The sequence below is a fragment of the Planococcus citri genome, chromosome 5 (assembly GCF_950023065.1).
Source record: "Planococcus citri chromosome 5, ihPlaCitr1.1, whole genome shotgun sequence".
NCBI lineage: Eukaryota > Metazoa > Arthropoda > Insecta > Hemiptera > Pseudococcidae > Planococcus > Planococcus citri.
In genome coordinates, this window is record NC_088681.1 from 26,142,328 (window position 1) to 26,159,187 (window position 16,860).

General features: G+C 34.0%; 3 protein-coding genes across 4 annotated transcripts in view; 1 reads left to right on the top strand and 2 right to left on the bottom strand.

The window, feature by feature from the left end:
* Positions 1-12,102, bottom strand: part of sxc (O-linked N-acetylglucosamine (GlcNAc) transferase sxc) — a 62,653-nt gene extending 50,551 nt beyond the window's left edge. Inside the window, exons 1-5 of one of the 2 annotated variants that reach the window (XM_065365382.1) lie at positions 11,826-12,102; positions 11,512-11,662; positions 11,179-11,422; positions 10,992-11,060; positions 5,596-5,792 (exon numbers count right to left, since the gene is read on the bottom strand). In XM_065365382.1, coding sequence (XP_065221454.1) covers positions 5,596-5,792; positions 10,992-11,060; positions 11,179-11,422; positions 11,512-11,662; positions 11,826-11,907 — 743 coding nt within the window. In that variant the 5' untranslated portion in view covers positions 11,908-12,102. Of the gene's footprint in view, positions 1-3,534; positions 4,796-5,595; positions 5,793-10,991; positions 11,061-11,178; positions 11,423-11,511; positions 11,663-11,825 lie in introns of those variants that run through there. The other variant, XM_065365383.1, reaches the window with a different exon arrangement.
* Positions 12,103-12,283: 181 nt separating this feature from the next.
* LOC135846348 (protein-associating with the carboxyl-terminal domain of ezrin) lies at positions 12,284-15,171 on the top strand. Its single transcript, XM_065365384.1, has 11 exons — positions 12,284-12,640; positions 12,716-12,901; positions 12,981-13,072; positions 13,139-13,257; positions 13,332-13,518; positions 13,604-13,743; positions 13,810-13,985; positions 14,085-14,225; positions 14,297-14,378; positions 14,452-14,639; positions 14,726-15,171. The coding sequence occupies exons 1-11, from the start codon at positions 12,440-12,442 to the stop codon at positions 15,026-15,028; spliced, it is 1,815 nt and encodes a 604-aa protein (XP_065221456.1). The 5' UTR covers positions 12,284-12,439; the 3' UTR covers positions 15,029-15,171.
* LOC135846357 (uncharacterized) lies at positions 15,160-16,147 on the bottom strand. Its single transcript, XM_065365399.1, has 4 exons — positions 15,940-16,147; positions 15,722-15,857; positions 15,569-15,646; positions 15,160-15,500 (listed from the first exon to the last, which is right to left on the bottom strand). The coding sequence occupies exons 1-4, from the start codon at positions 16,015-16,017 to the stop codon at positions 15,253-15,255; spliced, it is 540 nt and encodes a 179-aa protein (XP_065221471.1). The 5' UTR covers positions 16,018-16,147; the 3' UTR covers positions 15,160-15,252.
* Between the last annotated feature and the right edge of the window lie 713 nt (positions 16,148-16,860).

Below are 16,860 nucleotides of genomic sequence, written 5' to 3' on the forward strand. Positions count from 1 at the left end.
CCTGGAGCTTTTTCACCATCACGTTACGAACGACTCGTCTTCATTATTACATTGACAACGTTGAGAGAATTTTCAACTCCGCGAAATCGAATTTTATCCGAAAAGTAAGCAAAAAATAAATAAAAAGATATAATTCTTTGAAAAAATTCCACGAATACTCACGGCGAAACTTTTCGCCAAACGAACTTCTTTTGCAGCGAACTTGGCCCATCTTTCTATAAAAACGTAGTACTCAGACCATGAATAAAATGATGAAAGAAACTCATCATTTCGAGCTTCTCATTTCAGTTTCAAACCGAAACGTAGTTTGCGCAATTGAATTACGAGAAGACCTACTTTAGATGCCTTTCGGCCTGTCTCGCCTCTCTGAAAAGCTCGAGATGCTTTCACTTTTTCTTTTGAGTTTGACGATACGTACGTAACGTATGCTTTGCACGAGGAAATTTACTCTTCGAATAAATAAAAAGTCTACCTATCAAAGCAAAAGTTTTTGATGTGAATCGAAGAAGCAGCCGGAATGCGCGAGTGTTGAGAATGGAAAAAACCTATACGCGTATATTGGGCGAAGGCAAGTCAACGTCGAATAAAGAAAACGTGGCCTCACGTCAAAAGTACATACATAACAAAAGAGCGAAGTTGGCGTGCACATACACGAAGGGCAGTAGCTTGCTTCCCTATTATACGATTTAGTATAAATATTTCTCTTTATGTGAGAATGTCGGTCAAAGTCAAATGCGAAAAAGTAGGAAACAGTTATCATTTATCATCGTTTCTTCCATGATCGAAAAAAAATGAATCACGGAGGATAATTTTAACTTACGAGAAAAGCTACGTACACTAACACATCGAAAATGTTCAAAATAATCGCCGTGAAAAACATGGGACAAATTGTCACCAATTAAAATAAAATATCGAAATTTTGAAAATTTGTAATTATTTCTATTCTACATTTTGATTCGTTGGAATTTCATTCCTCATCCTTTTTTTTTCACAACAAAACAACGATAACGAGTCAGAAAAAATTGAGAATTAAAATTTTTCTGGGAAACTCTGAGGTCTTAAAAATTTACGATGTCAACTACAACTTTTTAAATTAAAAATAAATAAATAAAACATGCATCAATTTTGGCCAATTTATACAATATTCATACGACTTATAAAATCTTTTCTTTTGTTTTTTGGATTTTTGGAGGCCTAAAAATATGATATTTGTGTATATTAAAATGAGAAACAAATTAGCCCTCGCTTCGCTCGGGCTAGAACTTTTGAAAATTTTCATTTCGGGATGCCTAAAAACGAGGTTTTTTTATGTGAAGAGTTTATTATTTGGTTTCTTAGAAGTTACCTTGGAAAAAGAAAAAAGAACAGACTCGAGCGAAAGCTTCACAAAATTTGCATTTCGAGAGGCATAAAAACGAGGTTTTTTCATGAGAGGCCAAGTAGTTTTTTTTGACTTTTAAAATTTTAGAATTTGAATGATGTTTTTTTCGAAGGAAGTTGATTTTGACAAAGAAAACAGAACAGGTCCAAGCGAGGGCGAAAGCTCTTGTAAATTTGTATTTCGAGATGCATAAAAACGATGTTTTTTTGTGAGGAGATCATTTTTTGGTTTCAAAATTTGATTTTTATTATCTAGAAATGTTCATCTTGCCTTTGAAAAAGAAAAGAAAACAAGCCGGAGCAAAGCGAGGGCAAAAGCTTTTGAAAATTTGTCTTTCTATGTAGAAGTAAAAAATAACGTTTTTCTTTCATCACAGGTCCTTATCCAAAATTTGCAATTGATCGTTTTTTCAAAATTCCAGGGATTTTGCGTGAAAATTAGGAAATTCTCTGACTTTTCCAGGTTTTCCAGTCTTGTGGACACCCTGTTCAATGAAATGAATATTAGGTTCATATTAATAGAAAGTACTTCAAATACAAAAATTGAATTTCAAGTCGGGACGATTTTTAGCGACTTTCGTTTTTGAATCAAAATTCTCAATAGTTTTTTCATCAAAATTTGATGAAAAAAACTTCCCATGGTCCCCCAAGCTATGATGATCAGCTGTCAGGAAACCCAATTATTTTTAGAAATTTAGGGAGGAGACAATTCCTCCTTTTCATCATTCCGGGGGGAGGGGGAAGATGGAGTCTAAAACTACTTGTATTACGTGAATAGTGCCTTTCTAATGAAAATGGACCAAATTCAAGAATAATTAGAATGTGAAAAATGTAACAATTTTAATTATTTGGATTCATCTAACCTTATGAGACCTGGGTGTGGAAAGGGGCTCTCGGTCCGACTCAATTCTATTTAAATTTTCAGCGCATTTTTCTTATAAAAATTAACAAGTTTAGGGCGTGGGAGCAGAAAAATCAGAAAATAGGTTTTCTACTGTTTTGCAGTCAAAAACTACTGCTCTTAAAAAGGCAAAATGTCCTGACTGTTGAGCAGTGAAATTTCACTGTTTCAAATTCAGAGTGTATCGCCTGTGTCCTTAGAGAGAGCATTTTTGAAAAAGTCGTCGTTTTTCTCGCTCTACTCCCTACCACACCGGTTTAAGAGAATATGGCCTACAAGGCCTAAGGATAATATCAGAATTCGGTGTCGACCCAAGCCATTGCCATCAAATCCAAGACCACTTAGGCTAAATTCATGGTTTGAAAACAATTAATCTCCTTGAATACGTAATAATGGTTATCACCTAGGTCAACGCAGAATCTCAAATACATAGGTACCTACTATATTTTGAAACTGGTCCATTTTTGCCGGAATAGATTGGGTACATTCTTTGAAAACTACAAATAATACCTCTTTTCTATGGGCACCCCCAGAGATGAAAATCATTTTCTGAGTGACTTTCGACTCAAAATGAAGTTCTGCACCAAATTTAATCAAAATCCACGATTTTATTTTTTCGTGATGCACTTTAAGATAAGTATACCAGTAAATAAGAGTCATTCTAGACATCTGATGTGGATGGAGGAGAAAGGAGAACTAAAATTGGCATATGAGTTGATTCTATCCAAGCAATAAGCATATAGGGATAAAACTTTGAGTGTTGGAATTAAAAAATTTTCAATGTCAAAAACTTAGTTCAATATTTACACTTCATCGTGAAGTCACTTAGTCGTCATTTCGCAGGCCACAAATGTTTCAAGAGAGGAGATCAAATGGAAAATTGAGCGATAAATTTTTTAGAGAAAAATTGAAGCCTAATTCAATATTCATTTTGTAAATGAAAAAAATTCTCGAAATTAGCTTTATGATTTTCAAAGATAAATGCAAACGAGAATCAATTGCAACGTGCTTTGCTTGGAAGAAATTAAGAAGCTAATTTTTAGAATTTCACCATTTTCAAAGAGAGCTTAAATTCAATTTTCAATCACAGTTTGGTCCAAAATGGCGATCAAATGTTCCTACAGGGCCTCTTATAAGAAATTTTCATTTCACTAAAAAGCCCACCCAATTATATCCACTCAATTTCCTCATTTCACTTCTATCATCCAACAACGATAGATCAATTTTTCAAATACTTATTTTCATTCACGTACCTTTTAATAGTCCGCTTAATACATCCGAAACAACTATTTCTGGTGGTACGCTCATCGTACTCGTATCTCGGCGGTAATATGGTAATCACCGTGTACACGATAATGCATTGGTAATCCATCTTAGAGTTCAGCTTATTATCAAACACGACTAATGTAATGACGACGGAACAACCGCTAATATCCACAATACAGCAAAAATACCAATACGTTAGGGTTACGATAGTACGTAAAACACCCAAACTCATCGCACCCTGACACTTCAGCACACCTCGATCTGAGCCGGTCGCCACTTCTCCAAAAGTTCAGATCTTATCGTCATCGTCATTCCACAAAGGCAGGTTCTTCGTCCATCGTCGATGCTATAAACGATTAACAGTTATCTTCATCGAACCAACACCACCGGCGGCGAAATTTTACACACAGACACGGTCGTATACGTCAACACAACTCGAGGACGTTTTTGCAGCGAATTCGTAACGACGATGCGACGAACAGGAGGGTGCTCCTTGTCGACGATAATGAGACGAACATTTTCACTCTAATTGACCACATAAAGTAGCAAGAGTCAATTTAGGTCCAAGTATATAGGTACGGATAGGTACCGGTAAGAAAAGCTACTAAGTGCACATCGTCGTGGTGGAATAAAAGTATGAAAAAAAGCAACAGGCTGCCCGAATATAACACGACGAATACCGCTCCGTCGTCGTCAAATAAACGTGTATACGTATACACAACAATGTCGACAAAACGAAAATATTAATATAAAAGCAGCTACCGTTGCTATGGCGATAGCGAGTCCATTGATTCAAAATAAAAAGATACACTCAATTCGGGGGGGTACCCAGACCATTATGTATAAGTCGTTTTTTTTCTACGTTAAATTTTAAGTCTTCTTCGAATAAGATTTCGAAATCACCTTGAAACAACAAAACCGTCCGTCGCCACAAACACTCTCGTCGATCGGTTCACAAATCTGCAGCACTGAAATCTCGACAAGCTCGCCGGATCATCGTGAGAGGAAAACCCCATGGTACATGGTAATTTAAAACAAGGTGAAAAAAATGTTGACAAAATTAAAATAACTCGACTAGGGTGAGGTGCGGCGGCGGTGCGAATCGCAAAAGTGCGATACTACGAAGCGATAATACGTACGTACGTATTACGCGGCGAGCGAGTTTTTTGACCGAATTACGAAGCAGCGACGAAAAGCTACCGCGATTAGTGCGATTTAACGACTACAGACGCGCCGAAAAAGACAAGTTTCGCCACACGAGAAGACGACTAACCGGCGAGGTGATACAAATTTTCGAGGGGAGGCTCGCGCGCCTCGACCGGAATATGCCGGGTCGCAACGTGCGCGCAAGCGCACGCCGTACACGCGGTGCCCCATAATACGAATAAAACGACCAAGTCTTCGACGTCCCAGTCGTCGCCGCCATCGCTGTAGTCGTCGTGGTCGTGTAAAGGCCCGCCTTTTCTTTGGCCAACAACAGCATAATACGTACGATACATAAGTCGAGTACCTTCTTCGCAGAGATCCACTGCGACATTGTGCAACTACCGCCAAATTTCCAGGTGCTTTGATTCGCGTCTCATTCTACGTATATGTACACGTATTTCTACGTACAAGTTCAAAACGCGTCCCAAAAACCAATATCGGTTGACCTGGTATAAAAGGTTTACTCCCCTTCTCAAACGTTCAAAAGATACACAAACCTTTTACATAATTTGTTTCGCGAGTTACTCAGTCAACAAAATTGAAACAAATTAATGTAAATTACATAAAAGGACGATCATCGTCTCTTTACACACCATTTCTAGAACTCTTTAGGGGATTAAAATGACCAAATCTGACCCATAGGGCATAGGGCAATGTGGGGAATTGGGGAACCCATAACATCGTGTACATTTCCTCCATTCAATCAGAATTGGAGGTCGGATGAGAAAAAATACCACAATATCCGATTTGAAACCCATCTGACTTAAAAACTATACCCGAATCACAGCACAATAGAACAACGTAATAATACGAGATAAAAAAAAATAAAAATTTCAATCTACCTGTCGAATATTCTGGATTCTTTGAGAACGTTTCCGAGATTGATATAGGCATCTAAGAAATTACCATCCAACGCGACTGCTTTCTCAAAATGATGGATGGCCAACCAAATTTCACCCTGAGCGTTGAAAACGCACCCAAGGTTACTCCACGCGACAGCGAAATCCGGTCTCGTTTCGATGGCTTTTAAATAACACGCCTGAAACGAGATCACCCACAAACAGACAATTAGTTCACTTCACCTATTCTCTACTTTATTATAATTCGCGCCAGTTTGATTATTAAAATAAATCGCGCCGATGTGAAAAAAATAGTCGTAGACGATTCGAGTACTTGATTCATTTCGAAACATTTTACAAAAATAACATCTACCCCTTTCATCTTTTACAATGAAAAAAAAAATCATAAATAAAATAATTTATCGTAGGTACAATTTGGCTAAATTAAGCAGCAGTGTAAAAACACCAAATCATACCTAACAGAATCATCAATTTCAAACTCGAATATGGTCCACGAACTATTTTTTTTCTCAAATGTACACTTATAAAATAAGAGCAATATCCTACGCGCAGCATTAATTAGGATCCTTTCGAGAAGAGAAAAAAAATCATTTTAAACCCTATTCTACTTTTAAAAACAAAAACTAATTAATTTTTTTTTCAGGTGTTGAGAGATCGCGCGCAACCTAAAACAATAATAAATTACACATATTAATAAAATAAAAGAGCGAAAGAGTGAGAGAGAAAAACTGATTATTAAACAAGTAAATTAAATTGGTCACAATAACGTATACAATATAACCTTAAAAAGAGTTATAAAAATACTTCTACGAAAACCTCTTCGAAAAAAAACAAAAATTTCATTTTTCAACTTCAAAGCGATTTTTTTACGTCGTCAATTCTACACGATTAAAAATTCGTTCGCGAAAATATCGATCCGACGAAGGTACTCCAAATTGTAAAACGTAAAAAGTTATACAACACAAATTCCCATTAACTTTAAAATCAACTTCGATAAAAATAAACTTTGTCGATTACCTTTTTTCCCAACGTGGTAATTTTAATTCAAAAGCTTCCAGCGAAGTACGATACGAACCGATATACACGCTCGAGTATACACGAGTAAAAGGGCAAAAAAGACAAAAATTATTACGAAGCTCGCGATTTAATCGAGTTTTTTAGATATAATTTCAATTTTTTAATTTTCTCGGCTAAATTTTCGATTAATTTTTTCAATTAAAATTGAATTAATTAGGGTACAAAAAAAACAACCAGATCAGACGAAGAACGTGAAAATTTTCACGTCCACGTATAAAATATTTGTTTCGAAATAGAAAAGTCGATCAATTTAAAAATTTGAAATAAGAACACAATATTACATATACCATGGACATGTGTTTTTGAGCTAGTCGGAAAGGAAGGAGGAAGGAATGAAGACGAGAAGAGGTAATTTTCGACAACAGATGCAAAATAAATACCTATAATAATACTACGATATTTTAAAATACTGATAAAAATTCTTGAAAAATATATCATAAGGGAAAAAATGGTAGAAATCGAGGTTTTCAAAAGTTTTAAAGTATCAACATCAATAAAATAATTCCAATTCCATTCGAAATTTTCGTCAAATATTAAAAAAGGAATCGTTTTTGCGATACCATGTAAAATATAAAATCGAAAACAAAAGGACGAAGAATTGAAATGAAATGTCTCAAAAATTTGAAAAATCAGTACTTCATTCATTCAGAGATCGTATTTAATTTTTTCAAAAAAAAAAAAAAAAAAAAAAAAAGGAGTGACACCAGTAACTAAAAAATCTCGAAAAAGTAAGAAAAAAAGTGACACAGTGAGCAAAACATTTCAACGTAAAAAAAAAATCGAAACAAAAAAACAGAAGATTTCATATTTAAATGTTATGGTCATTAAATTTCAAAAACTTGAACCATATTGAAACTTTCTGGCAATTTTTGGCAATGGTGACAATTTTTGCAGTTTCTGGCAAACAAAAAATTGACAAAAAGTAAGACTCTAATAATTTTAACAAAAATAAAAGCTTTTTGGCAATTTCTGGCAAAAAAGTGCAACTTTTGGTCAATTTTTGGAAAAAAAGAAGCATAAATTTTTGGGAATCATTGTCAACGAAATTATACCTTTTTGTCACATTTTTCGCAGGATTTATACAAAAAAAATTAGATTCGATTTTTTTGGAAATTTTAGATGAAAAAGCGAAATTTTCAGATTGCAAAAAAGGTAGGATTTCTGTTAATCGTTGAAAAAAAAACCAATATTTTAGAACAATTTTCGGAAAACAGCGAGACTTAAAGACGACGATTTTCACCAATGTTGCTAAAAAAGGGATTTTAGTCGATTTTCGACTTTTTGAAAGTTTTTGGCAAACAACAAGACTGACAATTTTATAGCAAAAAGCAGGACTTTTTAACAATTAGGTAATGGTAAAAAAAACGATGTTTTCTCGCTATATTTGTCAAAAAAGCGACACTTTTTCACAATTCTTTGGGTATGAAGCAAAGAATACTGCTGGCATTTTTGGCGAGAAAGCAAGACTTTTTGGAAATTTTTTTGTAAAAAAGTGACAGTATTTTAAAACTTTGCACAAAAACGCTCAAATTTTTGAAAATTTGTAAATAAAAAGCCAACTTTAGCAACCAAAATTTTGAAAAAGTAACCAAAAGTTATTTCTAGCATGTTACGTTACTTCAAGAGTAACCGAAAAAATCGTGCACATTTTGAAATGTTTTCACGCATTTTTAGATGTTTTGGCTCAATACAAAAATAACTTTGAAAAATTAACCAAGTTTTAGAATATCAGGGGGAGAGGGATATCAATACCTACAGAATCAATTTCCAGCCATATGATAATTTTAAAACTACGTAACGCTAAATTTAACACTATCTTACTACGACACATTCGTTGTAACGTAACATAAAACTAAAAATAATTCGTGGTCCGATTACGTTCTTGTTAATCGTACATGCACTAAAACGAACTCAGTAAAATAAATACTTTTATAGAGCAGGGAAAATGATAAAAATCGCAGCGGAGAGGAAAATCCAAAAATAAAGGCAGAAGAGAAATCGGAGAACTGAGGATACCGAAAGAAATGAGGGAGGAACACTGCGACATTACATAGATCCTTGACAAAGAAATTACCTAAGTAATTTTAAGGCTGGAAAAGTTACCTGCTTTCAACATGCGAAAACACACGGTACACAATATCATTGGGTTCGACGTAAGTAATGTAGATCGCCAGCATCGTCTCGACAATTTGTATAGGTACTAAATTCTCTTCATAGGGAAACAAGAAAATAGCAAAAATATTAGTAATGATAGTAATCACAATTAAATGTATTCGGTTTTTACTTTCTTCGCTCTTTTTTTTCCAGCTCGAGCGAATATTGACCTATCATACCAATTACCAATCATTTTCTCTTTCAATATAGTCAATTTATTACATCTGCCACCCTTCTCGAAAATCATGTACCTTGAAATTCGTACAATTCACACTCATCTCTCGCAATCACTTCGAAAGTAAAATGCCAAGTTTATAACATTACTCACGCACAGAATGATAGGTCAATCAGATAATTTCACGAAACACTTATCTCACAAGCAATGAACAATGTTATTGAGTAAGATAATCTTCTCGAGTTATGTCTTTTCAGAACATCACACACCACACAGACGCAAAACACGAATTTAAATCAATTTAACATGGTTTTTCTTTTTCCTGAACTTTCAGAGTTTCGTACACTTTCAACATACAGAGGGAAAATTCAACTCGAGAAACAATCACAACGGTTTAAAATTAAGCCTATGATATGTATGTACTGATGAAAGAACATCGAGTATAATACTGATACGTACCTTTAAAATAAGGTTTATAAATCGCACACGTACAGCACGAAGATTGTACTCAAAATTGCTACAAAAACTGCCCCTTCCCCTAACCCGGCGAATTTCATTTCCAAATAACAAATTGTGATAAAACGTGAGGGTGTTTTTAAAATCGACCAATTATCACCATAACGAAGTGAATTTTACCCGTTGAAACTTGAAAGCACACATACATACATCAAAATTTTGTTCTTTAATTTTTTCACAATTTCAACGATATTAGAAGATACGATTGATTTTAGAATGCGTGCAAACCCTGCAACCATATGACGCGCTCACCTAATCCTATCATTGATAATACATATGTAGCTCAGATTTTATCGAAATTCGTTTGCTTTTTTCTAACACAATTTTTTTTCTTCAAAATATCAAACTATATCGAGATTTTGACGCTCCTAGAGCAACTGTTTGTGTTCAAAAACGCAACTTTCAAAGAACGAATGAATATTTCAAGAAGATACAATTCGATTGGAAATATTTTACAGCTGAGCTTTTCATTTAAAATTCACATAGAACAAATTTCGAAACGTGTAAGAAACCTCAATGATTTTAGAATTTTCCAGAGTTGGTCACGAGAACATACTACGACCAAACATCACTATTTGAAAAGAAAAAAATCATTTCCAACCAGCCAGTCATCGAGAAAAAAGTGGCACACTGATTCGAATAGAGAATGCTGTTTCTATGCGATATCGCGCCAACACAGATCGCTCCTTGACGAATGATACTCAATTTTTCGAAAACACCATTAGGCACAGCAAATAGAACGAGTGCCGTAGTACTCAAAATAACAAACACTCGTCACGAAGCGTTATAACAAATATATTCGCGCTTGTGTCCTTCGAAAAATGAAAAAAATTCCACTTTTCTGAAGAACTTAATCCGCATGCAGCCAAAAAAAAAAATCGCGCCGCGCATTAGTGCAAATTTATCATTATCGAAACGATTTGTTTACATGATAAACACTTTACAATGGTAAATTATCACTCATGTTTCACCACGTGATATTCCATGCAAAATATTCACGTAGGTTGACGATAATTTTCATTCGTATTGATAAATTTGCACGTTATTTATACTAGTATTTCTTGATACAGGATTCGTCAATTTTATTTTTAGGTCTAAAAGTAAACCACAAGAGTGGTAATGAAATCACAACAAACGCTTATCCTTTCGATCAAAAAATGCTACACATGAAATAAATAGTAAAGGATGAAAAAAGTAGAATAAAAAAAGAACTAAAACAGAACATAAAAGTTTTACGAGATATTTGTGGTTTCGTGATGGAAAATTTTGAAAAAATGATGCAAAAATATTGATCATTTTGTCGCCCAGATTACGCAAACCACAAATAAAATATTAAACAAACATAGAAACAGAATTCTCAAATTGAAATTCCACTGAATATAGTTTTTGAAATGGCTGGTTTGAAAATGATTTTATAAATTAGTACATCGAATATAACAGAACTCTGTTTTATTACCTTAGCTTCATCCAATCTTCCGAGAGCTTTCAACAAATTCCCTAAATCGCTACGAACACAGTATAAATCCTGTAGAAAAGAAACAGAATAATTAACGAACGAATAACACTACATACATAAAAATGCAATGTAAAACAAGACGAATACGATGATGTAAAGAAATACTAGACACAATTTGATTTCTCACCGGATTATACTGTAAAGCAGTAACATAAGCTTGCACCGCTTGTTCCATATCACCAGCCGCGACGAGTGCAGATGCCAAATTAATGTATCCATCGATGAAATCCGGTTTGAGCCTGACAGCATGTCTGTAATTTTCTAAGGCCTCTTGAAGCTGTCCTCTTTCTTTATAAACATTTCCAAGATTGGAATATGCTTCGGCCAACATAGGATTCGTTTTAATAGCTAACGCGCTATAATGCGCTGATCTGCAATAACAATAATAATACAAAATTAAACAATACTTTACAAACGCACACGTCTGGTAGTAACTTGACGATTGTTATCAAGAACGTACTTGTCTAGTCGTCTGCATTGAAAATGGATACTACTCAATAATAAAAGAACTCCTGTGTTTCCTGGATCCTGCCTCCATAAATGCATACAATGTCTTTCGCTGTTTTCATAATCACCGGATTGATACTCCCTATGGGCTAATTCGAGTAAACCTATGACAAAACCAAACGTGATTTACTCCTAACCTAACGGTATTCACACAGGTTATTACGTTGAAGTAAAATGGTGTTTTCATGTCACCGCTATGCACCATCGTCAATATGACGAACATCATAATTCACTTGAACTTCGATTAAAACAATTATTTTTACATACCTGGAACGGCTATGGGTTCATCTAGCTTCAAGATGATGCCAGAATTGAGCTGATGTGTCTGGGATTGCATTATTACATGCATTTGAAATTTTAAAACACAACGATCATGTGTTACGTTACTTTACGATTGTTTTGCTCATCACATTAACTTCTCATTAACCGCGTTCCATTTCAAATATAATAAATTAAAAATGTCTCTTTTTTGAAAGATTTCTTTAGATTTTACTACGGAACAATAACAAAGTATCATCCATGCACAGAACAGAACGACCATGCATTTTGTTTTTTTTTGTCACGTGAACGTCTCGTCAGAGAAAACACTTTCTGATTGGCTTAATTTTCCTATTTTATTTGATTGGAGAACCAATCAGCATCGAGAACGAGTAAAGTGGGTTGAAATTCAGTAAGCAGCGCTCTCTATTACTATCCAGTATTTTATGGAAACTCTTTGATCAACATTGATAAAATTTTTGATAAGCTGGAGCTGGAAATTGAAGAGAATCGATGAATTTTTACTTTATTTTTATTATATAAATAGTTAACTTATTTTCGTAATGTTATTTTATCAAAGTATTCCTTCTAAGGCTTAGTTATTTTTCATAAAATCTGCACAAATGCCTGCCAGTTCTTTTTTTCGCCGGATTATGGGAAATGACAACAGCCTCCCGTCCGATTTGAAACTCGAAGGTGTTATTAAGGCTTCAGACTGCTGGACTCAAAAATCAGCCACACTTCATAAAGGTGTCACCAAAATTTGTGTGTTTGAGCAGTCTCTTCTCAATGAGAATATAGAGCTTCTTCAAAAGTTGTCCAAGGTACTGATTACATTCAGATGCTTTCATTAATTAGTGCTCAAAAGTTCAACTTCATTTTGTCATTTTGTGTTTCAGAATTTAATGTTACATAGGCATCCCTTTATATTAAAATATATTTCATCATGGAAAACCAACAAAATGTATTACGTGGCTACGGAATACGCTGAACCACTTGCTCATAAAATATCTGATATTTTTCCAATGCAATTATGTGTGGGATTATTTAATATTTTGAAAGCCATCACTTTTCTACAGGATCAGGTCATAATTCAATTCACTCATTTCCTAGCTCATGGAAATATTTTGACCACTTGATAATTGAAATTTTTCATAATTTTAGGCTCTCTCTACTCATAACAATCTAAATAAAGACGCAATTTTTGTAACGAACGATGAATGTTGGAAATTAGGACAGTTGGAGATGCTATGCAGGTAAATTGCATCAATTTGTGGAATTGGTGTAACTTCGAATGTTTCTACTTTGATATTAATGTTCAGGAAAAGTGTCGAAGAAGGTGATAAATCGAATGGAGTGAACTCCGATTTTCAATCATTATTTACGGATCAACGAAGCTTCACTACCTTGGCTAGTGAAATATTAGATGACAAAACAAATGGTAATTTTTTAGTTTTACACCGTTATAAATTCGTATTGTTTTTTTGTAATTTCTATTTGAATCTTTGATTGTAGATGACATACCTTTCGTTGTGGAGTTCAGAGAACTTTGTAAATTGTATATTTCTGCTAAAAATCCAAATCCGCAATTTTTACAGCAGTTGTTTAGGCATCCTTTTTTTTCACACCAATTTATCGTTATCTACTCTTTTTTAATCGAGCTGCCTTTAAAAAGCGAATGTGAAAAAGCAGAATTTTTCATGTATGTGATTTATTGATTTTTTGAAAGACTGCATTAGTATTTTGAAACGATTTGTGACGACTGATATATTTTTTTAATGATTCAGTACGGTAGCTGAAAAGCTCTCTTCTTTCCCAGAAGAACTTGTTGCCAGACAACTTGGAACGCTGTTAATGTCACGATTGGTTCTGTTGAATATTACCGCTCAAAATTATCTATTACCAAAGATTTTCAATCCAAGAGATGGTAAAAAAAAATTGAAGTATTATGTTAAATTCATCTGACATTTTATTAAATTTGCTTTTTCCGCAGATGATAATTCTTCAGCATTATTTAGCGAAGCAACTTTACAGAAATACATTATGCCGAAATTGTTGAACATATTTTCGTTACGTGACTCTCAAATAAGATTGATTGTGCTGAAATATTTTTCTTCGTTTCATAGATTTTTCACCAAAGAACAACTGCAAAATAAAATTTTGCCTGAAGTTAGTATTATGTACTCGTAGTATTGGTATTGGCTCACTTTGCGTTGATGAATGAGTACCAAATTAAAATTCAATTTTTGAAACTTTCTTTTTTCTCAGTTACTTGTGGGTATCAAAGATACGAACGAGCAATTGGTAGCAGCTACTTTACACACGCTTGCAGATTTAGTTCCAATTTTAGGAGCTTCGACAGTTATTGGAAAAGGCTGTACGAAACTGTTTGCTGACGGAAGACCTTTAGTAAGTTCGAAATACAATTTTTCTACCTTCAAGATTTGCGAATCATGCTTAAATACGTAATTCTTTTGTAGATGAAAAACGAGAAAAATAATGGAGAAGAATATTCTGAAGGAAGTCGTTCATCTGACACCATATCTGTTACTGAACCAGAATGTAAGTGATGAAAAAAATCAGTTATGGCTATTTTTTTTCTCGGTTGGATAATTTTGCTGAATTATGTTTGTAGTTATTTTTGCTGAAAGACCTTCCCCTGATGGAGGTGAAGATTCTACAGTCAGTATTCCTATAGAGATTGAAAATGCTACTCCATCTAATGGAGTACATTTGAATTTGATCGAAAGCACACCTCCTTTAAAACTGACCAGTGTAAAGCCATCGTCTCCTATTGACATTATTGAAGAAGTAATAAAACCGGTGAGTGTTGTAATTTTCCAATTCATTGAAAAATTATCGATTATGAATGTCCAAGTCTACTTTTTCTTTTTTTTTGTTTTTGTCAGGAACCTTTGAAACCAGTCAAGAAAAAACCTCTCTCATTGAAATATACTCCTTCCTTGGTAACAACAGAAGACCTTAATACGCTTGATATCAAGTGTAGCAAATCAAAAAACGACGACACAGAGATTCTTTTAGAAGAAATGTTTAAAGCCATGGAACCTGTGATATCAAAAACAGCTATCGTTAAAGTGAATGATGGTGAAAATGTGAATAAATTCGAAGTTGCGAACGTTGACTGTGCCGATGAAGGATGGGGAGATGTTAATAATTGGGAAGATCTTGAAGAACTAGTGGAAAATGAATGATTATTCATTCTAATTTTTTTATGGCTGTGTCAGTAATATTAAACGAGTACCGTTTGTTCACGGTGCCCCGATTTGATTTTTTTAAGTGCCTTTTATCAAATATTTATTGTTTTTATATTTGTAGTAATACATTTTAAAAATTATTTATCGTGTATTTTATTTTCGAAAATTAGTAGAAATGAAAAAATCAGGGTAACAAATTAGGTGAATACTTGAATAAATATCTAAATGATATAAGAAGGTACTTTTATATTAATTTTAGGGATGTAATTCGCAGCCATAATATTGCTTAATTTCTTATTGACCTCGTTCAAGTTGATTTTGACATTCCTGATGTCAACCAGAGTCTGTTGCAGTTCTATCTGAGATCTAAGTAGTTGTTGATTTATATTATTCATCTCGTTGTTGGTTGAATGAAGCATCTGTTTTTTAAACGATGTTAAATTTTCGTGCAACGATTTGTTTTTCTCACCTACGTCACAAGTTTTCAAAATTAGTCTTCAAAAAAACACATCACTTATAAAAATGGCAATAACTTACATAGTTTTTTGATTGAACTTGTTTTATATTTCTTATCAATTTTTTGCTTCTGCCTTTCATTCTCTACAGATCTGCGTTCTAAAATATCAAAACAGATTAATCATAGATTTGTTGTAGAAAAAATTTAAAAAATCATCTCTTTCATTTCGTTACCTTGAGCAGGGAATGTTCGGTTTTCAATATTATGTACTTCGATTTCTTCATCTGATTCAATAGCTTCTCCGGCTATGGCTAAACCATGCACTGAGGAAATTGGTGTACGAGTACCTCCGATCACATTCAAAACTTTCTGTGTGAGGTTAAAATGATACTTCATTATTTAGGTTACTTTTCTCAAGATTTGAGAAGGTTAGGAGATATACGGTACGTACATTTTTTTCAAAGATTTCTTCTTCGTCAGATTCAGGAGCTTCTCCCAATACTAATGTAGGCGTCGGATCTTCGATCATTTTGCGAGTATCATGAGACTGAAACTTAAAAAGGATCCATAAATTCACTGTTAAATGTCAAATTTCCAACATTTTTCCCATTTGTTTTCCAAATTCCATTCCAACTGTTGATAACAGAAAAACAATGGAAATTTCAATTCGCAAATCGGCAAAGTCTTCCCTATCTCACGCACAGTTCGATCAAATCATTCGCGATTTGTAAACATTGACGTGTTTGTGATAACACTGATAGCTCATGGAACTCACTTTTTTCTCAAAAATCTTGCAAAAACTAATAAAAATTGAGAATTAATTTATAAAAAATATTGGCGTTGAGTTTATTCATGTCCGTAAACTTTTTCTCTTTTTGAAAATCTTTATCAATTTTCAAAAATGGTGAGATGTTGCTCGGTTTACTACTGTCTCCAAAAGGATGAAAAAGGTGTATCATTTCATCGGTAAGCATTTTATTTTGATAATTGTTATAATACCGTGTGTAGTACTGCTACGAATAACCCACGATTATCATACTTTAATCTGCTTCAATCTTTCCCATCATATGGTTATTGTAGATTTCCAAAAGATCCAGAACGATTGAAACAGTGGCTGACTGCAATTCGTCGTGAAGGATGGACTCCTGGAAAAGAAAGTTCAATATGTTCAAAACATTTTACACCGGACTGTTTTGAGAAGAGTGGATGGAGTTCTCAAATCCGGCTCTCGCCAAATGCTGTACCTAGCATATTTTCGTTTCCAGCTGAGGTGCCGAAATTTACTGCGAAACGAAGAAGGTTATCGATGAAACGCGATGCCAATCTTTTACAGCAAGTGTTATTTCGATTCGTCAAAAATCTACTTAAATTT